The sequence below is a fragment of the Macaca mulatta genome, chromosome 16, assembly GCF_049350105.2.
Source record: "Macaca mulatta isolate MMU2019108-1 chromosome 16, T2T-MMU8v2.0, whole genome shotgun sequence".
In the NCBI taxonomy this organism is placed as follows: Eukaryota; Metazoa; Chordata; class Mammalia; order Primates; family Cercopithecidae; genus Macaca; species Macaca mulatta.
Window position 1 is genome coordinate 20501616 of NC_133421.1, and position 25555 is coordinate 20527170.

General features: G+C 48.5%; 1 protein-coding gene across 11 annotated transcripts in view; it reads left to right on the plus strand.

Annotated features, from left to right (window-relative positions):
• EPN2 (epsin 2) overlaps positions 1-25555 on the plus strand; it is a 103587-nt gene that overhangs the window by 57880 nt on the left and 20152 nt on the right. For 7 of the 11 annotated variants that reach the window (XM_001098498.5, XM_015118779.3, XM_001098695.5 and 4 more), the window contains 3 exons: positions 17454-17566; positions 19643-19735; positions 20697-20871. In XM_001098498.5, the coding sequence (XP_001098498.1) occupies positions 17454-17566; positions 19643-19735; positions 20697-20871 (381 nt within the window). The remainder of the gene's footprint in view (positions 1-17453; positions 17567-19642; positions 19736-20696; positions 20872-25555) is intronic. The other 4 variants (XM_077970515.1, XM_077970516.1, XM_077970518.1 and 1 more) reach the window with 1 other exon arrangement.

A 25555-nucleotide genomic window follows, 5' to 3' on the forward strand; every position in this document is an offset into this window, starting at 1 on the left:
TTTTGGTGGAATAAATGTGTTCTGTAAGTCAGGGGAGCCCTGTATCTTTGGCTGGCGGTCAGTCCTGGGGGCAGAGGCACAGCAGGGCTGTCAGCGCTAGCTTACTCTAGAGAGAGTTAATCTCTTCAAGTGGAAAATTGAGTCACGAAGAAGCTGATTAGTAACATGAACACACCCTCAGAGGTGGCAGATTTATTGACACATCTATCCAAGTGTCAGGTATAAAAGATGCTCATTCTTGCCACAAGGGCTTGGGTTTTAAGTGGGATTTGAATGTGGTTCATGAAGGCTGTTGAATGGCTGAGCTGCTGAAGTCAGGCAGTTGCCCAGCACAACCAGAAGGCATCTGGATCACCTCTCCCGGGCCTTTGCCTTCACGTAGAAGGAGTCCATTTGCTTCTCACACTTGTGAAGAAGGTAGGCAGGGCAGATGAGGTTAGTAAGGAAACTGACATGAACTTGCTCCCCTAAATCCTCTCATTTGTAAGTGAAGAAGCTAGAATTTGAACTGGGATTTTGAAGAACTCTGGTTCTCTTTCCTCTACTTGACAGTTTTTGAAATTGCTTTAAAATTTTTTCTGCAAAATAGACAAATGCAGTATATACCTATTACAATTTCAAGATTATATGGTTCATCTTATATAGTGCTTTATTATTATTATTTTTTTCTTTTTAAGATAGGGTCGGGCAGGCATGGTGGCTCATGCTTATAATCCCAATCTCGACACATTGGGAGGTCGAGACAGGTGGATCTCTTGAGGTCAGGAGTTCGAGACCAGCTTGGCCAACATGGTGAAACCCATCTCTACTAAAAATTCAAAAAAATTGGCCAGGCATGGTGGTAGGCACCTGTAATCCCAGTTACTCAGGAGGCTGAGGCGGGAGATTCGCTTGAACCTGGGAGGCAGAGGTTGCAGTGAGCCGAGATCGTGCCACTGTACTCCAGCCTGGGTGACAAGAGCGAAACTCTGTCTCAAAAAAAAAAAGGGTCTTGCTCTGTTGCTCAGGCTGGAGTGCGGTGGTGTGATTGTGGCTCACTGCAGCCTCTGCCTCCCAGGCTCCCAGGGCTCAAGTGATCCTCCCACCTCAACTTCCTGGGTTGCTGAGACTACAGGTACATGCCACTATGCCCAGCCTTTTTTTTTTTTTAAATTTTCTGTATTTTGTAGAGATGGGGTTTTGCCATGTTGCCCAGGCTGATCTAGAACTCCTGGGCTCAAGCTATCCTCTGGCCTCGGCCTCTCAAAGTGTTGGGATTACAGGTATGCAGGCGCAAGCCACCACACTCAGCCAGGAATACCTAATTAAACCATTATTTTATTGGGTCCCAGATCTTAAAGAGCTCCTCTGATTGTCAGAGTATGGGATTGTTCTTGGAATTGAAACAGTGCTATCAAGGCCGGGTGTGGTGGCTCACTCCTACAATCCCAGCACTTTGGGAGACCGAGGCGGGTGGATCACTTGAGGTTAGGAGTTTGAGACCAGCCTGGCCAACATGGTGAAACCCCTGTCTCTACTAAAAATACAAAAAATTAGTTGGGTGTGGTGGTGAGCGCCTGTATCCCAGCTACCCAGGAGGCCGAGGCAGGAGAATTGCTTGAGTCTGGGAGGCAGAGGTTGCAGTGAGCCGAAATTGCACCACTGCACTCCAGCCTGGGCGACAGAGCAAGACTCTGTCGAAGGGAGGGAGGGAGGGAGGGACAGAGGGAGGGAGGGACCTGTAGTCCCACCTACTTTGGGGGGCTGGGGTGGGAGGAATCGCCTGAGCTCAGGAAGTTGAGGCTGCAGTGAACCAAGATTGTGTCACTGCATCCTAGCCTGGGTGACAAAGTGAGACCCTTTCTCAGGAAAAGCAAAAAACCCATTATTGATTAAATGGTTGACATTGATGTGTACCATAGAAAATGGGTCAATACAATATTGACCTGTTTTTAAAGGATCCTTTGTAGTATAGGTAAACAAACTATTGTTTGTAAACTGTCAATAAGTGTAGGAGGGAAAAGGGAGGTGTTTTAAGTCAGATTGGCTGGCATAGTCACAGCTGCCGAAGGTGTCTTTATTCATGGATGTGCAGTACAGCAGTTGCTAGTTTCATATAGCCAACTTCCAGGAGGCATTAAAAAAATTATATGACTAGAAACAGGAGGGAAGGCATACAGATAGATTTCTCTTCACATGGGAAAGTAGGCCATATAATTTAAATCTCTCTCTGTATCATATCCTTTTTTACTGTCTTCAGAGTCCTTTTCACTACCTGAAATTCTCTTACTTTGTTTTGTCTACCTGCACTAAAACGAGCTGTTAGAACAGGAGCCCCGTTCATGCCCCGTGCTGTATCCCTAGTGTCCCTAGCACAACACCTGAACCAGGAAAGGTGCTCAGAACATTCTTCATGCGTGAGTGCTAAATAAACCTCTCTTCTCCTGTCTCCCCACCTGAGGTCAGGAGTTCCAGACTAGCCTGCCCGACACAGTGAAACCCCGTCTCTATTAAAACTACAAAAAAACCAAAAAAAAAAAAAACCCAAAAAAAACGCCGGGTGTAGTGGCACACACCTGTAGTCCCAGCTATTTGGGAGACTGAGTCAGGAGAATCACTTGAACCTAGGAGGCGGAGGTTGCAGTGAGCAGAGATCGTGCCTTTGGACTCCAGTCTGGGCAACAAGAGCGAAACTACCTCTCAAAAAAAAAGAAAAAAAATACATTTGAGGTCAATTCCAGAAATATAGAAATGCCTTATATATTTGTGTGGTTTCTCGATGCTTTGAGGTTGAATTTGTCAACAGTATGATTCATAGTTGTTAGTTTTTGTTTATTGATACAAGGCAGTTCCTCATTTTGACAGTTGCCTTTTCTTTTTTCCCTAAATCATTAGCTCTCAAGCTTTTAAATCTCCCAAAATGTCCCAAATCCCAGGCCACACCTCTGCCATACCTCTCAAATTAGAATCTCTGGGAGGGCCTCAGGTGCCGAGGTGGCACTGACAGCAGTGTGCTGGGAGCTGCTGGTTCCCTGTCAGGCTTTAATCAGTTGAAGGGCTCTTCCTCCACTCTCTCCTCAACTCATGGCCCATAGCAGTGTCTTTTCACTGAGTTACAGGCAGCCATGTGACACTACAACTTGGAGCACCTTGGAGATTGATATTACACATCAAATTAATCTCCTGCTGACTTCTAATGGAAAGCTTAGTCCAGCTTACAGTGGGATAACCAGAGCCCCTCCCGCCAGTCCACTCCACGACCTACTTCTCCAAGTACAGTGAGGGCATGAAGTCATTCATTCTGCTATTTTTTTTTTTTTTTTTTAAATTGAGACAGGGTCTCACCCTATCACCCAGGCTGGAGTGCAGTGGCGTGATCTCGGCTCACTACAGCCTCTGCCTCCCGGGTTCAAGCAATTCTCCTGTCTCAGCCTCCTGAGTAGCTGCGACTACAGGTGCGCGCCACCACACTCAGCTAATTTTTGTATTTTTAGTAGAGATGGGGTTTCATCATGTTGGCCAGGCTGGTCTCGAACTCCTGACCTCAGGTGATCTACTCACCTCTGCCTCCCAAAGTGCAGGGATTACAGATGTGAGCCACCGCGCCCGACTCCTGCTAGATTTTTGGTACAAAAGTAATGTATGTCCATTCATGATAGTTGGGAAAATGCAAAAAATAGAAATAGTAAAAGAAGAAAAAAATGGGCCGGGCGAGGTGGCTCAAGCCTGTAATCCCAGCACTTTGGGAGGCCGAGACGGGCGGATCACGAGGTCAGGAGATCGAGACCATCCTGGCTAACACGGTGAAACCCCGTCTCTACTAAAAAATACAAAAAACTAGCCGGGCGGGGTGGCGGGCGTCTGTGTTCCCAGTTACTCGGGAGGCTGAGGCAGGAGAATGGTGTGAACCCGGGAGGCGGAGCTTGCAGTGAGCTGAGATCCGGCCAATGCACTCCAGCCCAGGCCACAGAGCCAGACTCCTTCTCAAAAAAAAAAAAAAAAAAAAAAAATGCTGCAATCTTAACTATAACATACAAAGACAACTGTTGTTCACATGTTGGTCTATTTATTTTTATTTTTATTTTTGGAGACAGTGTCTTGCTGTTGCCCAGGCTGGAACATTGTGGCACAATCATGGCCTACACAACCTCGAACTCCCAGGTTCAAACAATCCTTCCATCTCAGCCTCGCCTAGTAGCTGGAAGTACAGGCACACACCACACCCAGCCAAGTGTTTGATTTTTAGTAGAGACGAGATCTTCCTATGTTGGCCAGGCTGATCTGGAACTCCTGGCCTCAAGTGATTCTCCTGCTGTGGCCTAGCAAAGTGCTGGGGTTACAGGACTGAGCCATCATGCCTGGCCACGTGTTGGTGTAGTTCCTTCTGGACTTTTTCCCAAGGATTTTCTTTTTCACACTGTGAATGCAACTTTGCATTCCTGCTTTCTGTCTTGTGACATTGAAACAGAAGCATTTTCTGTGGTTCCTGCACAGCCCTATAAACACTTTAACAGCTGCACATAGTACTCCTCTGGGTGAAGATCCCTAAGTCATCCTTGCCCTGATGTTGGACTGTCAGTCACTCCTCATGTTCACACTGAACAGCCCACAGATTTTAGTGACAGGGCCCTGGCTGCATAGACTGACCACTGGCAATTGGGATCCACCAAGTTGTGCAGTTTTCTTGTAGCCATCTGTCTGGGGGCAAAGCATGCAGGTTCTTAATCTGGAGAGGAACTGAAGGCCAGGGCAAGACCCACATCCCCAAAAGGCAGTTGTGCTGACAGATCTGAATCATAGGTCTGAAAACAAAGCTGATCTAACATTTTATATTATACAGATAGTACAACAGTATTATGGACATGTCATTCACAACCATGTGACATTTTCAAAGCATATTTTCCAAAAAGTGTATTCATGTGCTCACTTTCTGCGCTTGTGTGTGAGGGCCAGCCCTAAGCTTCCAGGGGCTTGCAGCTGGTAGCTAAGATCTTGTTTTTGGCAGGCCCCTTTTAAGAGAGGCAGACATACCGACACCATGTGGCGCTGGATGTGGGGGAAGGTGGTGTTCAGGCAGGCAGTGTGGAGTAGTTGTAAACTATGGAGCTGCTCTAGCCCTTCACTTGTCGTCATCTCAGTTTGTGAGACAGCATGAGGCCGAGGGCAAGCCACTGGGGGGGCCTAAACTAGGAGGGCAGTAGCAGTGACCTTGTTGTGCTCGGCCACAGAGGGTGCCTCTCATTTCCGTGAGAAATAGGACAATTATGCAGTCTGATTTTTTTGAAAAAGTCTAACTCTATGCATTTTCCATGTTGCTAGATACTTAGTTTTATTTATCAATTCATTTATGTATGTATGTATGTATTTATTTATTTTTTGAGACGGAGTCTTGCTCTGTCGTCCAGGCTGGAGTGCAATGGTGTGATTTCTGCTTACTGTAACCTCCACTTCCCAGGTTCAAGCGATTCTCCTGCCTCAGCCTCCCGAGTAGTTGGGATTATAGGTGTGCGCCACCATGCCCAATTAATTTTTTATATTTTCAGTAGAGACGGGATTTCGCCATTTTGGCTAGGCTGGTCTCGAACTCAAGACCTCAGGTGATCCTGCCCACCTCAGCCTCCCAAAGTGTTGGGATTACAAGTGTGAGCCACTGCGCCCTGCCTATTTATGTTTTTTTTTAGAGTTGGGGTCTTGCTATGTCACCCAGGCTGGCTGGAGCAGTGTTGTGATTCTACCTCACTGTATCTTTGAACTCCTGGGCACAAGGGATCCTCCCATCTCAGCCTCTTGAGTAGTTTGGGACTACAGACACCTGCCACCAAGCCTAGCAACACTTAGTTTTAAAGGTTAAACCTTGGGCAGCTTACTTGTAAAATGGGCATAACCATAGTGCTTCTGTCCTGGGTTTTTGTGTAAATTACATATGCTAATAATGTATGCACTTCACATACCACCTTGCACACAGGAAATGCTCCAGAAGTGACTCTGTCACTGTAATTCTTATGATCAGACTTGCTTCAGATTTTCACCAGTGTAAATAATGCTGTGGTAAACTTCTTTGAACAGAAAGCTTGTTTTTTTCTGTTTTTAAGGATTCTTTGGATTATTTCTTCAATATAGAATTCCCAGAGGTGAGATTAGTGGGAAAAGTGTATGAACATTCTGTTTCTTGAAGCATGACAATGTTTTCCAAACAGACTGTTTCCAAACAAATGCTTTACCCCCAGCAGTAGGGGAGGGTGCCCAGTTGGTAGGCCCTGAGCCCACAGCAGGTGCTATACTTTTATAATTGATTATTTCCAATTGAATAGATGAAAATTATCAGAATACTCATTTTAAAAATGAGTTTCCTGTTTATAAGTATTACTCTAAGAAACTGTTGCAGGCATTTAACTTCTTTGAAGTTCATGATTGAATTAAAAAAGAGATAAATGATTATCTTTGTTGAAGTGCCCGCTCACCTCAGCTGGCACTGCCTGGGCTTCAGCACCCCTCCTCCCACTCTAGCTCATCCCTGGAGAGCTGAGGGTGGCTCAGGGTGAGGCTACAGGTCCTCTTCTCCTTACTGCTGGTCCCCAGCGATTATGAGACCCCTGCCCCCGCACTCCGCCTAGAGAAGGACAGGCTGTAGCTTTGTTACTTTCACTGTGGACAGAAGCAGCAGGAACCTCAGGGACTCCTGAGGTAAATGGCAGTGAGAAAAAGCTGCTTAGTGTTTTGACTAAACCCTTCCTTTCCCACCCAACAAGTTGGTGCTCTTATTGTAGGAGAGGGTTTAATAGCCCAAAGATAATGGCACAACTTGCTTTTTTATTTCTGACTGAGGATGGAATTTGGCTCATGCAGACAAATGGATGGACTGCCTTTTGTCTCTGCTTTACCCTCCCCCGTCTTTCACCAGCCCTGCATTGGGGCCTCAACATGGTCATTGTTGGGGCTCTGCCTTTTTTCACCCGGGATTTCAGCTTCCTTGTCTGTAAACTGAGGTAGCAGTACCAGTGTTGCAGAGTGGTAGTGGAGAAGTTATAGCCATTATTCGTTTTCACCAGAAACTAAACTTGACCATTATCTGATGGATGTTTGAGCACCTACTCTGTGCCAGAAGCAAAGCTGATGTAGCGCCTGCTTTCTGCCCGCTAGGGCAGATGGCCGGCTGGAAGTAGTTGAACAGACTAGAACATGCAGCTACAGGGCATCAGGGCTGCAGTCTAGGTGCCGCCCAGCTGCCCTACGGTTCTGTGGTGGGCAGGTCTATGCACATCTACCCCCAGTGTCCAGGGGCCAAGGAAGGAGGCTGACAAATTCAGTTTCTTAGAAAGAAACAGGCCGGGCGCGGTGGCTCAAGCCTCTAATCCCAGCACTTTGGGAGGCTGAGACAGGCGGATCACGAGGTCAGGAGATCGAGACCATCCTGGCTAACCGGGTGAAACCCCGTTTCTACTAAAAACTACAAAAAAAACTAGCCAGGCGAGGTGGCAGGCGCCTGTAGTCCCAGCTACTCGGGAGGCTGAGGCAGGAGAATGGCGTAAACCCGGGAGGCGGAGCTTGCAGTGAGCTGAGATCCGGCCACTGCACTCCAGCCTGGGCGACAAAGCGAGACTCCATCTCAAAAAAAAAAAAAAGAAAGAAAGAAAGAAACAAACAAACAAACAAACAGGGACTTATGAGCAGAAGCCACGTCTTTCTCAGGCAGTGGTGAGACAACATGTCAGATCCCACGCCATTACCCCCCAGAGCTAGGGCTTATATACCATAGGGAAGGGGTGGTTCAGAAGGAATGTATAGAACATTTGAAGTACGATAACATTAAGGTAGTTTGACCTAAAGACAGGATTTAAGGTAAGTATGTGCTCTTACATAAAAACAATAAACACTGTAAATCTTTTTTTTTTTTTTTTTTTTGAGACAGAGTTTTGCTGTTGTTGCCCACGCTAGAGTGCAATGGTGCAGTCTCGGCTCACTGCAACCTCTGCCTCCCGGGTTCAAGCAATTCTCCTCCCTCAGCCTCCCAAGTAGCTGGGATTACAGGCGCTCACCACCATGCCTGGCTAATTTTGTATTTTTAGTAGAGACGGGGTTTCTCCACGTTGGTCAGGCGGGTCTCAAACTCCTGACCTCAGGTGATCCATCCGCCTCGGCCTCCCAAAGTGCTGGGATTATAGGCGTGAGTCACCGCGCTTGGCAAACTGTCAGTCTTGGAGGCCTTCCTGGAACTGGGATTAATCAGAAGCCAGCCTGGTGAATTAGCCTCTAAGATGGAGCTGCTTTGGCCTCCACATCCACTGAGTGCTCTCTGTGCGCCAAGGCCAGCTCCAGGTACCAATAGCAAATAAAATGAATGGCCCCCCTGCTCTGTTGAACTCCCAGTCTGATGAGAAACAAAGCCAGGCTCCCCTGCAGTGAGAAGGTTGCCTTAGAGCTGCTACTTAGGGGTGAGGATGTGGTTCTCCTTCCCATTTGAGGACCATGAGCAGCACACACAGTGTGAGGGAGCAGCAGTCAGGCAAAGGCTCGAGGCAGGAAGGAGCCTGCATGGCAGGTGCCCGGGGAGGGTGGGAAGCAAGCAGACGCCCGTGTTACTTGGCTAGCTGCTGTGTCACCCCAGTCTCTACCTCCAGGGTCCCATGGCAGTCTCCCCTGGTGTGTCTGTGCTTCTGTCTCTTCTAAGGACACTAGTTCTATTGACTCTAGGGCCCATCCTGCTCCAGTATGACCTCATCTTCACTAATTACATCTTCACTAATTACATCTGTAGCTATCCTGTTTACAAATAAGGTCATGTTCTTCATCCTACTTCCTATGGGCACCCAGTTCTGCCCTTAGCCCCTGGTCAGAAGAAGGCACTGGAAGTGCTGAGTCCACATCATGTGGCAGCACCTTGTACCAGCTGGTTCAGGAACCAGGTATCATACATAGGATCCCAATTAAATGTGTCCAGACTCCAGCCACTTCTCATACCCTTCATAGCTACTTTTCTGGCCCATGTTCCCTAGACCAGTCAAGTGGCATCACTGCCCCACTTAGACTCTCCAGAGCACCTCTGAGGGCTTCTGAACCCCCACCACTCTTTGGTCATGTGCCCTTGGGTGCCCTCTGCTGACACTAGCCTCAGAGCCTGTCACCTGCTCTCAGAAGTGCCCGTGCCCTTTTGCCAGCCCTTCCAGGGCTCTGTGCCAGCGCCTCCTGTCAGAGCATAGCCGAGCAGGCTCTCCTCTTCTCCACCCTGCCCTGCCCTGTCCCTCCGGTTTAGATTTGTTTATGGTCTTTCCTTATTGGAACACAAACTCATGGGAGCAGAGACTTTCCTCAGTCCTAGAGGAGGCTGTGCTCGGTGTGGGTGTGCACATGTAACTGACTGAGGGGGCAAAGCCCCTTTAGGGTGCTAGGAGCAAGCATGGGGCATAGGTCCTGAGTCTTGGCTCTGAGTTCTCATCCTGCCCCTGGATGGCTGTGAGCCGCAGCCATTTACCCTCTCTGGGCCCCGGTGTCCCCATCAGTGGGAAGGGTTGGTAATGAAGAGCCAGACCTTCAGGGTCAGACTCCACCTGCCCCAGCTGGGTGGAGTTGGGACAGTCACTGCACCCCTGGCCTCAGCCTGGACTGTAAGCAGGGCAGCACCCCTTTATGGATGGAGGGTTCCTCAAGAGACAGTATTGCAGAGGCAGTGGGTGATTTTCATATTACTTCTTGTTTGTTCCCCACAACAACCCTGGGAGACGGTTCTCCATCCCCATTCTGCAGATGAGAAAACAGGCACTGAGAAGGTAATCACCTAGGCCAGAGGTCCCCAACCTCCGGGCCACAGACCCAAAGCTTCACCTGTATTTATAGCCATTCCCCATCACTTACATTACTGTCTGAGCTCCACCTCCTATCAGATCAGCAGTGGCATTAGATTCTCATAGGAGCACAAAGCCTATCGTGAACTGCACATGTGAGGGACGTAGGTTATATGCTCCTTATGAGAATCTAATGCCTGATGGTCTGTCAGTGTTTCCCATCACCCCCAGATGGAACTGTGTAGTTGCAGGGAAACAAGCTCAGGGCTCCCACTGATTGTATATTATGGTGAGTTGTAGAATTATTTCATTCTATATTACAATGTAATAATAACGGAAATAAAGTCCACAATAAATGTAATGTGCTGGAACCATCCTGAAACCATCCCCCTCCCCACTCCTGGCCGTGGAAAAACTGTCTTCCACTAAACCAGTCTCTGGTGCCAGAAAGGTTGTGGACAGCTGACCTAGGCCAAGGTCACGCATTAAGAAGTGGCAGAGCCCAGATCTGAGCCCAGGCATGGACTCAAGGGCCCATGCTCTTGTCTGCCACACTGGGCTGCCCTCTCAGGCTGATGTCGCTCTGCCTGGGGTCAGGCCCAGGTGGGAGAAGCACATAGGGCAGGGAGGAGGGGTTCCTTCTGGGCCAGTGTCAGAGAGGGAAGTGCGCTTCAGTTTTCTACACACACAGTGTGCATTCAGAAGCTTTTCTGGGTGGAAGCACAAGAAAATGTGAACAGCTGTCTCCTCCAGGGAGAGCAGTGGGGCAGGATGAGAGGAGTGGCTCTCACTTCCTTTTATGCTGAAATATTTAAGAGTAAGTCGTGGGTATCCTCACATTCCTACCCTAAATACTTCAGTACACATCTTTTCCTGGAGAGTCATACACACAGCCACTGTCACACACACACTCACACACCTCGCAAAGTCGGAAATTAGCAGCATCATCTCACACTGAGGTGTCATGGTCATATTTTTCCAGTTGTCTGGAAGTGTCTTGCTGCTGATCAGCCTAATGTGAGGCCACCCCAGGACCTCAGGCTGAGTCTAGCCATCCTGTCCCTGCAGTCTGTGTCATGGCAGCACGTTCTCTATTCCTCGGGGCTAGCCTTCCTTTGGGGTGTCTGTCCCTGGCTTGGATCTGCCCGTCTGCTGCCTCTCACAGTGCTCAGCCTGGCCCTCAACCTGAGCTTCCTGCGAATCGGAATCACGGCTAGAGTCTGGATTCTGTGCATATCAGCGTTTTGCTGGGACTGTCGTGGGTGGGGATATGATGTCACCTGATAGGCAGCCCTCCCACCACTGATAGTGCCAGCGTTGGCCACAGCACAAAATGACTTTGTGATTTGTCCCTGTGTTGTAAAGTCACGTCCCCCTTGTGGCTGGACAGTGATCTGGCTGTGGTCATGCTTCATTGCATTTTTCATTATACACCTTTTTGGCTTTTGCACCACGTATTTATATTCCTGTTAAATATTACCTGGTGTAGGCCGGGTGGGGTGGCTTACGCCTGTAATCCCAGCACTTTGGGAGGCTGAGGCGGGTAGATCATGAGGTTAGGAGTTCAAGACCAACCTGGCCAACATAGTGAAATCCCGTCTCTCCTAAAAATACAAAAATTAGCTGGGTGTTGTGGTTCGTGCCTGTAGTCCCAGCTACACAGGAGGCTGAGGCGGGTAGATCATGAGGTTAGGAGTTCAAGACCAACCTGGCCAACATAGTGAAATCCCGTCTCTCCTAAAAATACAAAAATTAGCTGGGTGTTGTGGTTCGTGCCTGTAGTCCCAGCTACTCAGGAGGCTGAGGCGGAGGTTGCAGTGAGCCGAGACCACTCCATCGCACTCCAGCCTGGGTGACAGAATGAGACTCCATCTCAAAAAAAAAAAAAAAAATTACCTGGTATAATCTGAACTTAACTTTTTTATGATTTACCTCATTAGACTAAAAGCAGCCTTCCCAGCCCCTCCCTGCAGGGAGGTAAAGTGAGGGCACTGGAGGCTCTCCTGTGTTGAGAAGTGGTGGGAATGTCCTCAGTAGCCAAGATAATTGCTGATTCAGGAAGTGGCCCCTGGAACCACAGGATGCTGTCATTACATTGAGGAAGCACTTTGCTGCTGTTCAATAACGAGGAAGGAACTTAGCTGGACTGGAGAACTGACCATTGGACAGTAGACGCTGACCCTGGGCTCAGCGCTGGCTCCCTAGCCCCTCCCTCGAAGTAGGCCAGCCCAGCAGAAAGCAGCCCCAGGCCTGTTCCTTGGAGGCCTGGGAAGGGCCATGCTTTCTGTGTGTGAGGTGGAGGGTTGGGTGCCTGACAGAGCTTAACCCTCAGGTGGTCTGGTCTCCATGGATGGAGGACAGAGCACCAGCTCAGGACAGGGCTGGAATCTACAGGGAAGAGCCACCTGCATCCCGGCACTCCTGACCCCTTTGTAGGTCAGTTGCTTACCTCCTCCCACAGGCCCCACTGTCTTCATTTCACTGATGTGGGAGCAGAAGCTCAAAGAGGTCAGGCTATCACATGGACTCCCACTGCTGGTCAGTGGTGGAGACAAGGTTCGTCCGTCCAGTGCTCTTTCCACTATCTGGTCTTCTCTTGGCTGACATGCACAGGGTGTGAGGAGTGGTGACAGCGCTTGGGCCCATGTGGGGTCTTCTCACACCCCCCAAGCCTGGCCACCTTTCGTTTTTGCTGAGTTGTCATACATGCCTGTGTACCCAGCATTACCAGACTAGGCCCAGGGACATACGAAGACCAGGACCTCACCCTGCCTTCCCCACAGGGTCTGTGACGCTCACGTACCTGTACAGTCATGCTGCCCACTGCACAGAGCCATTTGATGGTAGAATCCTGTCCCACGTGCTGTAAAATGTAAAAATACACTTGTGGGGTTTTTGGTTTTTTTGTTTTGTTTTGTTTTTGTTTTTGTTTTTTTGTGACAGTCTTGCTCTGTTGCCCAGACTGGAGTGCAGTGGTGCGATCTTGGCTCGCTGCAACCTCCACTTGCCTAGTTCAAGTGATTCTCATGCATTAACCTCCTGAGTAGCTGGGACTACAGGCACGTGCCACCACACCTGGCTAAATTTTGTATGTTTAGTAGAGACAGGGTTTTGCCCTGGTTGGCCAGGCTGATCTCGAACTCCTGGCCTCAAGTGATCCACCCACCTTGGTCTCCCAAAGTGCTGTGACATCATTACAGGCATGAACCACCACGCCTAGCCTACATTTGGATTTTTTGCAACTGCCGCTTTCTTTCTCTTTGACCTATCCATGTAGATTAGAGGAGGCTCTTTAATCAGCACTGTGTGGCTGGCAGATGCTGCTTCTGTACTTTCTAGGAAAATTGCAAAATGTAGTTGATAAGAATCAATTTCCTGTTTTTCTACCAACTCGATTGCCTTCTTCCACAGTTACCTGAAAGTGGCCCGCTGAAGCATCTTTATTAGAAAATCTTTCACCCTTTGTTTTAGGAGCACTTTTGGGAAAGGATGTCCCTCCCTTACGCAGAGTTCAGGCACCCAGGCTCTGCGGGGCGGCCCCTGGAGCAGACAGGGCAGACTTGAGCGGGAGAGACCCTTGTCTGTCTGAGTTGGGAGAGTTTTCTTGATCTTCTTTTTAGATTGTATTTTGACGGAAATGTTGGGCTTTTCTAGCTTTCCTACTGAGCCTCTCCCGCTTAGGCTTTTTCTCAGCCAGTGTGACAGACTGGAAAGGATAGAAATAAGGCCTACCTGTGGTTACAGTTCTTGGCCACAGCAAGTGAAGACTTGGAGCTCTTCCAGTGGGATTCATAATGCAAAAGGCCGCCTTCACGGAAGAAGGGCCATGCATTTGGTGCAACTTTAGTGATGAGCTTAAACGAACAATTCCCGTTCTTCCTTCCAGTGAGTGTCTGGGAAGAAAGCAACCTGCAACAATGAGTGAGTGGCACATCCTCCAGCACTTGCTTTTTCCCTCGGTCCCTGTGAGTTCTGAACCTTCAGATCCTCAGAGCTGAGCCAAAGCCAGGCTCAGGTGGTCAGAAGGGCCCATTCAGGCCTGTCTCACAACGACAACTGTGTTCACTGTCATGTGCATGGGCACAAGAGGCCCTTTGTGGAGCTGAGCTGCTGTCACCAAGGCAAGAATATCTCTGCTGGAATCCTCCCTCGAAGTTCAGACCCGCTGTGTGTAGCTCAGCTGATGTTCAGTGGTTGGTGGCCAAGAATTCTGCCATCTGCAGAACTGAAAGCTGTACATCCGTTTATGAAAACCACAACATTCAGGGGAATACCCTTTGTCTTTAATTTCCACATTGATGTGGTGAGCTATGATGTGGTGAGCCGGTATGTGCCAGCTGTGCATTATTGTAACAGTGTCAGTTATGGTAGACATAAACATGTACGTTTGCATTTGAAGCTAGTCTGGCCTTGCAGATGTGCTAGAAAGCTCAGAGGACAAAGGAGGCCTCACTTCTCCAGCAGGTCCAGTTCAGATTCCCGCACCCACTCTCCCCCTCCAACCTGGCTGTATCAGTCACTGTAGCTGTGCAACCCAGTACCAGCTTCCCTGCCAGGATGGGGCTTGTTTTCCAGAGCACGTTTTTCGGGGTGGGGTGAGATACGAGCCTTCTACTTGATTCATTTGTGGTTTCCATTTGGTAGTAAATGAGATGCGTCAGAAGTGCAATATTATAAAGCAAGGGTTTTGTGAACCAACCCTCAGAGATTCCTTATCAGGAAAGAGGCTGGGAACAGGTGGCTGGAGTGGTTAATGATTTGGATGGGAGTGCCCTGTTCAACTGAGAAGAGTCCCCTGGAACTGTCTGGCTTCCTTTATTCTCTTCCATGTGGATGGTGACATCTTTTTGAACATAGAAAAGCCCAAACTTGAGAGTTCTGATTGGCGTAGGTGAAGTTTAAGAACAAAGCCCACAAAAAAATATACTTTTTGTTTTGGTGTATTATTAAGAAATCAAGTTGTTAAGGTGGATTGAGGACTTTTTATCACCCTCTAACTTTATTTCTGAAGAGATACTTTGGGAAATATAATTGGGTGATAACACTAAGATGGGATTTGACTTGATTTTATTTAGAAAAATACATTTGTGTTTTTATAGCTGCAATTTTCTTTTTCTTTCTTTTTGTTTTTTTTTTGAGACAGAGTCTCGCTCTGTCGCCCAGGCTGGAGTGCGGTGGCGCGATCTCGGCTCACTGCAAGCTCTGTCTCCCGGGTTCACACCATTTTCCTGCCTCAGCCTCCTGAGTAGCTGGGACTACAGGCGCCCACTATCACGCCTGGCTAATTTATTTTGTATTTTTAGTGGAGATGGGGTTTCACCATGTTAGCTAGGATGTTCTCAATCTCCTGACCTTGTAGCTAGGATGGTCTCGATCTCCTGACCTCGTGATCCACCTGCCTCGGCCTCCCAAAGTGCTGGGATTACAGGCGTGAGCCACTGCGCCCGGTCTGTTCCAAAGTAAATTTATTGCTATATGTTTTGTGTGTCTTTAGGAATTTCAAGACAGGGTGATGCCTCTGCTTGGCAACCTCACGTGGTAGAGAAATTCCCAGTCTCCTGCCCGGCCCCACCTCAGCCCTCTGCCCAGAAGCAGCCTCTTTCTACCTGCCCTGGTTCTTCTGTGGATCACATCTGTGGCCTGAATTGCATTTAGGCCTCTTCCCCTGTTTTATTCAACATAGCTGTGGCCCAGCCATCTGAAAGCCTCCTTTGCCAAGAATTATTCCCAACCTTTTAGTTTCTTTCAAAGAAGAAAACCATAAGAATCAAATATAGACTGGAAAGTAAGGCAGAAGCAACACCTAGGTGAGTGAATCCTGCTAGTTAGGTTTCCTAAAATAGATGTAATGAAAGAAGGAAGTAAACTAATACACAATTAGAACACTTATTTATTTTTTGAGATGGAATCTTGCTCTTTTGCCCAGGCTGGAGTGCAGTAGCTTGATCTTGGCCCACTGCAACCTCTGCCTCCTGTGTTCAAGCAGTTCTCCTGCCTCAGCCTCCCAAGTAGTTCGGATTACTGGCACCCGCCACCACACCCAGCTAATTTTTGTATTTTCAGTAGAGACCGGGTTTTACCATTTTGGCCAGGCTTGTCTAGAACTCCTGGCCTCAGGTGATCCGCCTCAGCCTCCCAAAGTGCTAGGATTACAGGCATAAGCCGCCATGCCCGGCAAATTAGAACATTTTAAAATGACCCGTTAACCATGAAATTGAATTCTGTAGTTGTCCATCTGTCCATCTATCGACCTGTGCATGCACCTGTCCATTCTTGCATGTAAGCCTCCACCCAAGAGGTGTTTGTCAGCCAGGGGTGAGTGCTACACGGGAGAGGTGCAGAGGTGCAGAGTCTGATACAGCATCAGGATGGATGGGAAGGACCAAGTCGGGGAAGCTGAGCTCTGAATATGAAAGAGGAGGTGGGTGCGCTGGGGGAACTGCATGCACAGAGACCCAGGAGAAGGACAGGGCGAAGAACCATCTAAAGCAGTAGCTCCAAATCTCTCAGTGGGCAGATCTTGCTCTGAGAGTTTTAGAGAAGCTATGGATCCTTCCTGAAACGGGGCAGAGGTTGGCGCATACTTCCAAAACTCTACAATAATTTCTGGAGGCATTTAGATTTTCTGATCCATGAGACATCCTAATGACTGTGTAAGTCCCAGCACCCAGCACCATGGTTTATGGTGTGAATGTCAAGACTCCAGTGGGGTTTGTTACATCGGCTACGACTTCACATCTCATTCATTCAGTAAAAACTGTCTTTCCAGGAGCTGCTTAGAAGTATTTAAACTAGCTAAGTGCACAGCAAAAGTGTCTGCATGTGTGTCTGCATTTTTATCTCTATTTCTTTCTAATCAGTGTACAAAGCTGCTTACAAAATGAAAATGTCTGGGGTCACTGCAGAAATGGGCAGGCTTCATTTTCTATGATCTTGTAGTAACACTGTTAGAGGCAAAGGTCAACTCTTTTTTTTTTTTTTTTTTTTTTTTTTTTTTTTGAGACAGAGTCTCACTCTGTCACCAGGCTGGAGTGCAGTAGTGAGATCTCGGCTCACTACAACCTCTGCCTCCCGGGTCTCTAAGCGATTCTCCTGCTAGCTGGGATTACAGGCACACGCCACCACACCCAGCTAATTTTTGCAGTTTTAGTAGAGACAGCATTTCACCATGTTGGCCAGGATGGTTTCAATCTCTTGACCTTGTGATCTGCCCGCCTTGGCCTCCCAAAGTGCAGGGATTATAGGCGTGAGCCAGCGTGCCTGGTCTCAAAAGTCAACTCTTGAGCGTTGGTGTGCCTGGAGTGGAGTCTTTGGTCTCCATATGCCCTGCACTTGTTTGAAGGATGCTCTTTGGTCCAGCTTGAGTTAGTTCCATTTTTGGAGCACTGCAGATCTGCAGTGAAGACTGAGGTTCTGATCCTTGTGAGGTCTGATGGCTGGGGCTTGCACACCCAAAGGCATTTTCTCTTGGTTGGTACTAGGGGGCTTCTGTATTTGGGAAGCTACATTTGGCTGTCACTTATTTTAACATTCAAATATTTGTAAGCCTTTCCTTTCCTCTGCCTGCATTGTTGGGCTACTGCTGGACTTTATGGGTTTGAGATGGGAATGGGATGTGGTCTGCCCAGGAAACCGCTATGCAGGAGCTGTATCAGCCTTGTCTTTTGCATGTGATGACTTGTTCTTCCTCAACAGCCACCTCCCCACGAGTGTCCTCCGAGCTGGAGCAAGCCCGGCCCCAGACTAGTGGAGAAGAGGAGCTTCAGCTGCAGCTGGCACTTGCCATGAGCAGAGAAGTGGCTGAGCAGGTCAGTGCCCCAGGCAGGTCTGCACTGCATTGACTGCCCGTGCTCGGGGTGGAGTGTGGCTCACTGGGAGGATGATGGCAGACACAGCCCTGTCTCCAAAACATTTCAGATATGCTTGCTGAGATGGCATTTTGTGCTGCCATCAGTGTGTATCCTTGTCACCCTATGTCCCTCCCAGTCAGGGAGGGATCCCATGCAAAGTTACATTTAGGAAAGATTTTCTAGGAAGTCATTGCCAAGGAGAGAAACCAGTTAAAAATGCTTCCCAGAAACACTTGTGCAGACACAGCCATGTCTGGGCTTTCCCTGAGTGAGCTGAGCCTGCCCAGGCTCCTTGAAGGGTGGCATGCAAGGTGGGCACAGGGATGCAGGCCTGAGGGGCAGGAGCCAGCCTAGCCCTTCCCAAGCACTTTGGTGACCTGTAGCAAGAGATTTGCAGAAAAACAAAGACTGGAAAAAATGCTCGCAAAATGAGAGTGCTTGTGTTTCGATGACAGAAGTATGTATAGTTTTAATTTTTTCAGGTCCCATTTTTCTCTTTTCTTTTTTTCTTTTTTCTTTCTTCTCCTTTTCTTTTCTCTCTTCTCCTTTTCTTTTTTTCTTTTTCTTTTTTTTTTTTTTGACAGTCTTGCTCTGTCACCCAGGCGGGAGTGCAGTGGTGCAATCTTGGCTTACGGCGACCTCCGCCTCCTGGGTTCAAGTGATTCTCGTGCCTCAGCGTCCCGAGTAGCTGGGATTTCAGGCGCGTCCCACCATGCCAGGCTTATTTTTGTATTTTTAGTAGAGGTAGGGTTTCACCATGTTGGTCAGGCTGGTCTTGAACTTCTGACCTCAAGTGATCTGCCCACCTCGGCCTCCCAAAGTGCTGAGAGTACAGTCGTGGGCCACCGCGCCTGTCCCCCATTTTTCTTTAGTAAGCATGCATTACTTTACAATAGGGAGGAGGGAAAGGAGCAATTAGAGTGGCCTTACAAATTGTCATGCCTTTGGTTGCAGTTATCAGGGCTGTGTCCACTGACCTTTGGTTAAAAAAGGTAGATGGGACCGGGGCAGCACAGGGATTCCTCTCCTCTGTTAGAAGTTGATGTTCAGCGAGGAATACTAGGGATACGTAGATTTGAGAACAGACAGGTTTGTCCTGGCATTGTTTGTGTGTCTATAATTGGCAACATTCTAAAGCTCAGTAACAGCGGGCAGTCTCAGTTGTGGCCTCTCTTTCCCTGCAGTGGGAAACAGGCCGCCAGTAACTGCCCACGTGGATGCATGAGGCTCCATGGCCGGCAGCCCAGGAAGAAGGTGCATGGTAGCATCCACTGAGAAACACAGGGACAGACGGACAGTTTGAGCCCATTTTAGTTAATATTTATAATAAAATATAAGGGAGCAAGTTCAAACTCCCATGCTGGTCAGTAGTGGGATTGTCCCTTTGAATAGCTACTGTGTGCCAGTCTGGGTAATACCATGAGACCCTGTCTCTTAAAAACAAGAAAAGAAAAAAATACAAGGAATATATTATTTATATTTAATTATTATATTACATAAAAGCTTAGGATAACCCTGTCTTTTGCATATGGTGACTTTGCCTTAAATAAAGATAGTGAATCATTTCTGTTAGGAATCATAGAAATATGCAACCATTTTCCGGAAGCATACACAGTGGAGGTGGAATGATACGTGATATTTATCTTCTTTCTAATTCCATTTTGGGTTGTCAGATTTGTGTTTTATAAGGACACGTATTGCTTCTATAAGTAGAAAGAATTTATAAAGCCACTTTCATTTCGAGAAAAAAAATTTTAGATTAAGCATTCCTTTTCCCCAGTTTGGTGGTACCTGAGCCATGGTCTCCCTGGTGTGACCCCAAGGGGGTCAAAGTCACAGGAGTTGCAATGAGGGAGGAGCCTTCTGGGTACACACACATTTGGAATTTGAAAGTAATTGTGTTTTACAAGTAGTTTTGAAATCTTCCTTTGAAATACTACATCATACAATGTGCATTTCCTGTTTCTGGCCAGTGTGGCTTTGTTCTGTCCAGTGATGTTATTACAATTACCAGTTTGCATTGTCCCTCTACAGGAAGAACGCCTCAGGCGGGGTGATGACCTCAGATTACAGATGGCCCTGGAAGAAAGCCGAAGGGACACAGTTAAAATTCCAAAAAAGAAAGAGGTAAGAGCTTGCTGGGAGGGCAGATGTTTCACCCTGTCCTGTAGTTGTTGCCTCAGTGTCCCCCACCCAACCTCCCTTGTTGGCATGATGCACAGTGAGTTCTCCAACCTCAGCAAATAACGCTCATGCCTGTAGTGGGCGAGGGCTAGGTGAGCAGGCGACTGAAAACATACCTGAACTAACCAGGAGACACTTAACATCCCAGTGCCTCAGTCTGCTCGTTTGTAAAATGAAGGTGATGATAGCGCTTGCCTCCTGCTTCTGTGGCTGTGGCAGCTGTCAAGTGAGCTACATGCCAGGGGCTGCGAAACGCTTTCCTGCAGCAGGGTGTGCCTCCAGTAGTGCTGGTTGCCTCGTCATCACTGTGCCAGGCTTCCTGCTTTGATGTAGAGGTGACCAGGACATGGCTGTGCTTTTGACAAACTCATCATCATCCTGTCGAGACCCAGACCCCTCCTCACCCCACAGGCCCCGGGGCTCCATTGGCCTCCCCTCTTACAGTGCTGCTGAGGCCTGTGGAGCCCCTGGCTCCTGACTGGATGATGGTGATGATCCCTGATGACACATGGGGTGGTCTTGAGAGTAGGGAGCATGCGGGCGACCCCAGGAGGAGGGCCCTCAGGCTGGTCCTCGATAGTGGCTGGCAGGTGGGAGGGATGGCGTTTTAGAGGATGTCCACAGCCCAGGCAGAAGCTAGGGTTAGCCTGGAAAAGTCTGTGGAGCCCTGAGGTCTGTGAAGTCTGGTGGGGGGTTTGGCAAACAGTAAATAGCTTGTTGTGACTGGAGAGCTGGCCGGATGAGGAGGAAGATGGGACAGCTCAGTTTCGAAGTTCTTCTCAGCCTCTCCTAGAGGGCTTCACTGGAGGACGAGGCATGGGTGGTTGATATTTATGGCTAGTTCATGGGTATTTGCTGTAACTGTAGCATAGTAAAACCTATCCCCTTCTCTTTGTCTTAAAAGCACGGCTCTCTCCCACAGCAGACTACGCTGTTGGATTTAATGGATGCTCTCCCCAGCTCAGGCCTTCCGGCCCAGAAAGCGGAGCCCTGGGGCCCGTCGGCCTCCACTAACCAGACCAACCCCTGGGGCAGGCCAGCAGCTCCTGCGAGTGCTTCAGACCCCTGGCCATCATTTGGTAAAGACCCCATTACTGGTCTCCCGTGCTTGCCTGCTGGATGGGTGAGGGGCAGGGTAGTGCTTCTTGCTGTCTCTCACTCACTTGGATCTGGTCGATTGTAGTGGGTGTCCAGGCTCCTCTAGCCCTCGTCAATTACATCCAACTGGCCCTCGCCCTCCTCCGTGAGGATGGTGGCATGGTGTTCTCTCTTTGAGTGGTTTTCTGCTTTGGGAGAAGGAAAGTCGACTTCACCTCAGCCTCCCACTTGCATCAGGAATGCCTTGTGCCTTCTCTGGGACACGTTTCAACTCTTTCAACCTCAGCATTGCACCCAGTGCCCCAGCTGAAGGAACCATAATACACAGCGCGGAGCATCCAAATCAAGCTGCTGTAATTAGCTGGAAATTATGATGTGCTTACCGCCACTGCTGATGAAAAGGGGATACATGTGCTATAATTCTGCTTGTTACTTAAAGCAGTAGAAAATCCGTTTAATAGGCTAAATGAATATTTTAAAGTTTTGCTTAACATGAGATGTAAGAGGAATTGTGGTGGGAAGTTCAAAATGTGAGCATGACACAACTGGTTTGATATGGGCCCACGAGTTTCTTAATCACTGGGCAGGAGCATGGCCCAGCAGGCTTTGTGAAGGCTTCCTGGTCTGGTGCCCTGGGGGGCCCCTCCTGGTGCACTAAACCCTACTGGGCATGGCTGACCTGTGGGCTTTTTGTTTGGGAACTTTGTATATGTTGTGGCATCTTGCCTGTATCTCCTGGAGTCTCTTGTTTCTTTCAGAACCGTCTCATGTTCAACTTGGTTCCTTAGATGTTTACTAAAATGTACCAAACGACAGGCTGTGTTCTGCTGTGCATGACCCCTGAGACAACAGATGATTATTGTCCCTGTTGTCTGTTGTCAAGGCCCTGCTCAGGAGCAGGCAGGACAGGAACACAGTGTAATAGCAGTACTGCGTAGTCCAGGCCTCGATGGAGGGTGTTTGAAAGCATGCTGGGATGAGATGAGACTCAGTACAGGAGTCCAGGGAGTGTGAGGCAAGCATTTTGGAGGAAGGCTATTTCTGTCGAGTCCCCAGGGAAGAGAAGGTGGCCAGGCAACAAGAGGCAGGGAGTTCCCTGCAGAAGACTCAGAGTGTGAGAAGCAGAGGGGTACGGAGTGGTGGAGTGGGTGCAGATGCAACCAGCCTATGTGAACCGGAAAGCAGGGGAGAAGGGCCCAGATCACTCAGGGCCTGCACTCAGCCTTACAAAGTGCTTGGACTTGGTCCAGAAGACACTGTCAGCCCCAGATGCCCTTTAGCATGTGGTGAGTTCTGATAGCTTGATGGTGGCCTCTGCAACCCAGGCAGGGCCTCATACCCCCTTTGGCAGGAGCCCTCTGGGCCTTGGGAAAAGCCCCAGGCAAAATTGCCCACAGCTTTCATTCACTGAAGGCCAGTTCCAGGGCAGCTCAAGAGGTTGGTTCACAGGGTTTGTCACCTGTGTGTGGTACCCCCAGGGAGCCTGTGGTAAGGTTTTACCACCACACATGGGGACTGTGGTGCCCCAGGGCTGGCAGACCCTTTCAGACAGTGGCTTTGGCTTTATTTTTAAATCTGAAGAATGAGTAGTCTGTGAAGTGATGGCCACTGGAAGTTACGGTTAGGGTGTTTTCAGGAAAGACTGTTCATTAAACTGTTGGATAGTTATCTTAGTGCCCTGTAAAGAAAGTGGTCGGCCGGGCGCGGTGGCTCAAGCCTGTAATCCCAGCACTTTGGGAGGCCAAGGCGGGCGGATCACAAGGTCAGGAGATCGAGACCACAGTGAAACCCCGTCTCTACTAAAAATACAAAAAATTAGCCGGGCGCGGTGGCGGGCGCCTGTAGTCCCAGCTACTCAGGAGGCTGAGGCAGGAGAATGGCGGGAACCTGGGAGGCGGAGCTTGCAGTGAGCCGAGATCGTGCCACTGCACTCCAGCCTGGGCAACAGCGTGAGACTCCGTCTCAAAAAAAAAAAAAAAAAAAAAAAGAAAGTGGTCACACCAGGAGCCAGGTGGGTTTAATAGAGTTAAATTCTGGGGAGGGGATTGGGGATCAGAGTGGTGGGAAGGAGGCTTAGTTTTCACACTTTACCTTTTTATATTGTTTGACTTGTTTACCAGGGGTAAGTTTTTCCCAGTCAGGAGAGACAAAAATCTCGAAATATCTTGGCCGGGCGCGGTGGCTCAAGCCTGTAATCCCAGCACTTTGGGAGGCCGAGACGGGCGGATCACGAGGTCAGGAGATCGAGACCATCCTGGCTAACACGGTGAAACCCCGTCTCTATTAAGAAATACAAAAAAACTAGCCGGGCGAGGCGGCGGGCGCCTGTAGTCCCAGCTACTCGGGAGGCTGAGGCTGGACAATGGCGTGAACCCGGGAGGCGGTGCTTGCAGTGAGCTGAGATCCGGCCACTGCACTCCAGCCTGGGTGACGGAGCGAGACTCCGTCTCAAAAAAAAAAAAAAAAAAAAATCTCGAAATATCTTTAAATGACCAAGTTATGCCCAGCCCTTCTTTTGGCTGGTGGACAGGGCTGTGCCCTGGACCCAAGTGTCCTGGGCTGAGCCAAGGACCTGACCTGACCCTCTAAGAACACAGTGTAATAGCAATACTGTGTTGAGAGCACCCTGGGATGAGACTCGGTACAGGAGTCCAGGGAGTGTGAGCGGGGGAGTCTCCCCTAATGAATGGGGGCAGCTTGGTGGGCCTGGTGGGCTGCTGCTTCACCTAAGAATGCTGCCCACATGAATCTGCCCTCCCAAATTTTAAGAACTTGAGATAAAATTCACCATTTCAACCTTTTTTTTTTTCTTTTTTGAGACAGAGTCTCACTGTCACCCAGGCTGGAGTGCAGTGGCACCATCTTAGCTCATTGTAACCTTTGCCTCCCAGGTTCAAGCAATTCTCCTGCCTCATCCTCCTGAGTAGCTGGGATTACAGGCGCCCACCACCACACCCGGCTAGTTTTTTTATTTTTAGTAGAGACGTGGTTTCACCACGTTGGCCGAGCTGGTCTCAAACTCCTGACCTTAAGTGATCCGCCTGCCTCGGTCTCCCAAAGTGCTGGGATTACAGGCATGAGGCACCACGCCTGGCCCATTGCAACCATTTTAAAGTGGACACTTGACTGGTTTTCAGCACATTCACAATGTTGTGCAGCCACCATCAGATGTTTAATTCCAGAACATTTCCATCACCCCAGAAAGAAACCGCATACCCAGCCCCTGGCAACCACTGATGTGCTTTCTATCTCCAGGGATTCACCTCTCTGGACATTTCGTAGAAATGGAGTCATGCACTATGTGGGCTTTTGTGCCTGGCTTATTTCGTTTAGCATCATGTTTTCGAGGTTCATCGATGTTATACCATGTGTCAGTCCTTCATGACTTTCTGTGGATAAGTAATATTCCATTGCATGGATATGTAACACTTTGTTTAACCATTCAGCAATTGATGGATATTTGGGCTGTTTCCACATTTTGGCTGTTATGAATCCAGTTTTTTTAAAGAACAGATAGAAACCTAGATGTTTGAAATCTATTAGTGTTTAAATGTTGGCTGTGAATTTTAAAAATTAAGAATATGGTTGGAGCTAATTAAAAGCTATCTGAGGATGGGCACATGTGGCTTGTTGACTGCCAGTTTGCCATCTCTTGCCACTTGCCCAACCTAGGACCTTCTTGGTTCTGATGCACTTGGCGTTATTACCAGTGACTTGGGGAGGAGACAGGCCACTAAAGCCCAGAGACATTGTTAGTAGGTTTGGGGCAGGCTCAGTGCTTATGGCACCATGTCCTGTACTTGTCACACCATCCTGGACTGCTGCGAGGCCCTTCTGTGGCCCTGGCATGTCCTGGAAAAGTCACCACAAATTCCAATATGGAGAGATAGCCACTGTTAAAATGTTAGCTTGTCTGCTTCCTGTCTTTTTTATGGGCATTATGTTTTTACTTAGTTGAAGCTATATTGTATATATAATTATGTGTGTGTGTGTGTATGTGTATATTTCAATTTGTAGTGTCATGAGCATTTTTAGGCATCATTAGGAATTCTAAGCAGTACCATGCTGTACCGTCATTTACTAAGCAGCCTAGTGATGTTCATAGGGGTGTTTTGCAGTTCTAGCGCTCTACTTTCAGTAGAAAAATACATTAAAATCACAGTGATTTAATTCTGAGATTCTTGTAATTCTCAGTGGTAGTGTTGACCAGCTCTGCAGGAGAATGGCCCTCCGCTAGCTCCTGCATTCACTGAAGCATGTTAGCACACCCTCTGCTTCCACATTCGTCAGCATAGCCTCAGAGCAAGAGTGTGGTATCGGATTTATTGTTTAGCATCTAGTTAAATCCAATAGTGCACATTTTCAGGGTCACCCCTCCATCCTGAGACGCATTCATAAATTAGAAAGATTGGAGTCCCTTCCCATAACACTGTCAGCTGTGCCCTCTGGATGAAAGAAACACTGTTTTGAAAGCCACCATTTGTAGTGAACCCCATCATTACCATCATTACCAGTTTTTTCCAAGCAGCACTAGAAGCAGCTTGGCCAAGTGGCCTTGGGAGGAAATGCTCAGGGCTGAAAGGAGGGAGATTGGAGCCTGCCAGGTCAGTGGGGCACTTCCTCCTCTGTTCCAGACCCACAAAGCAGCCACCTGGTCTGAGGAGG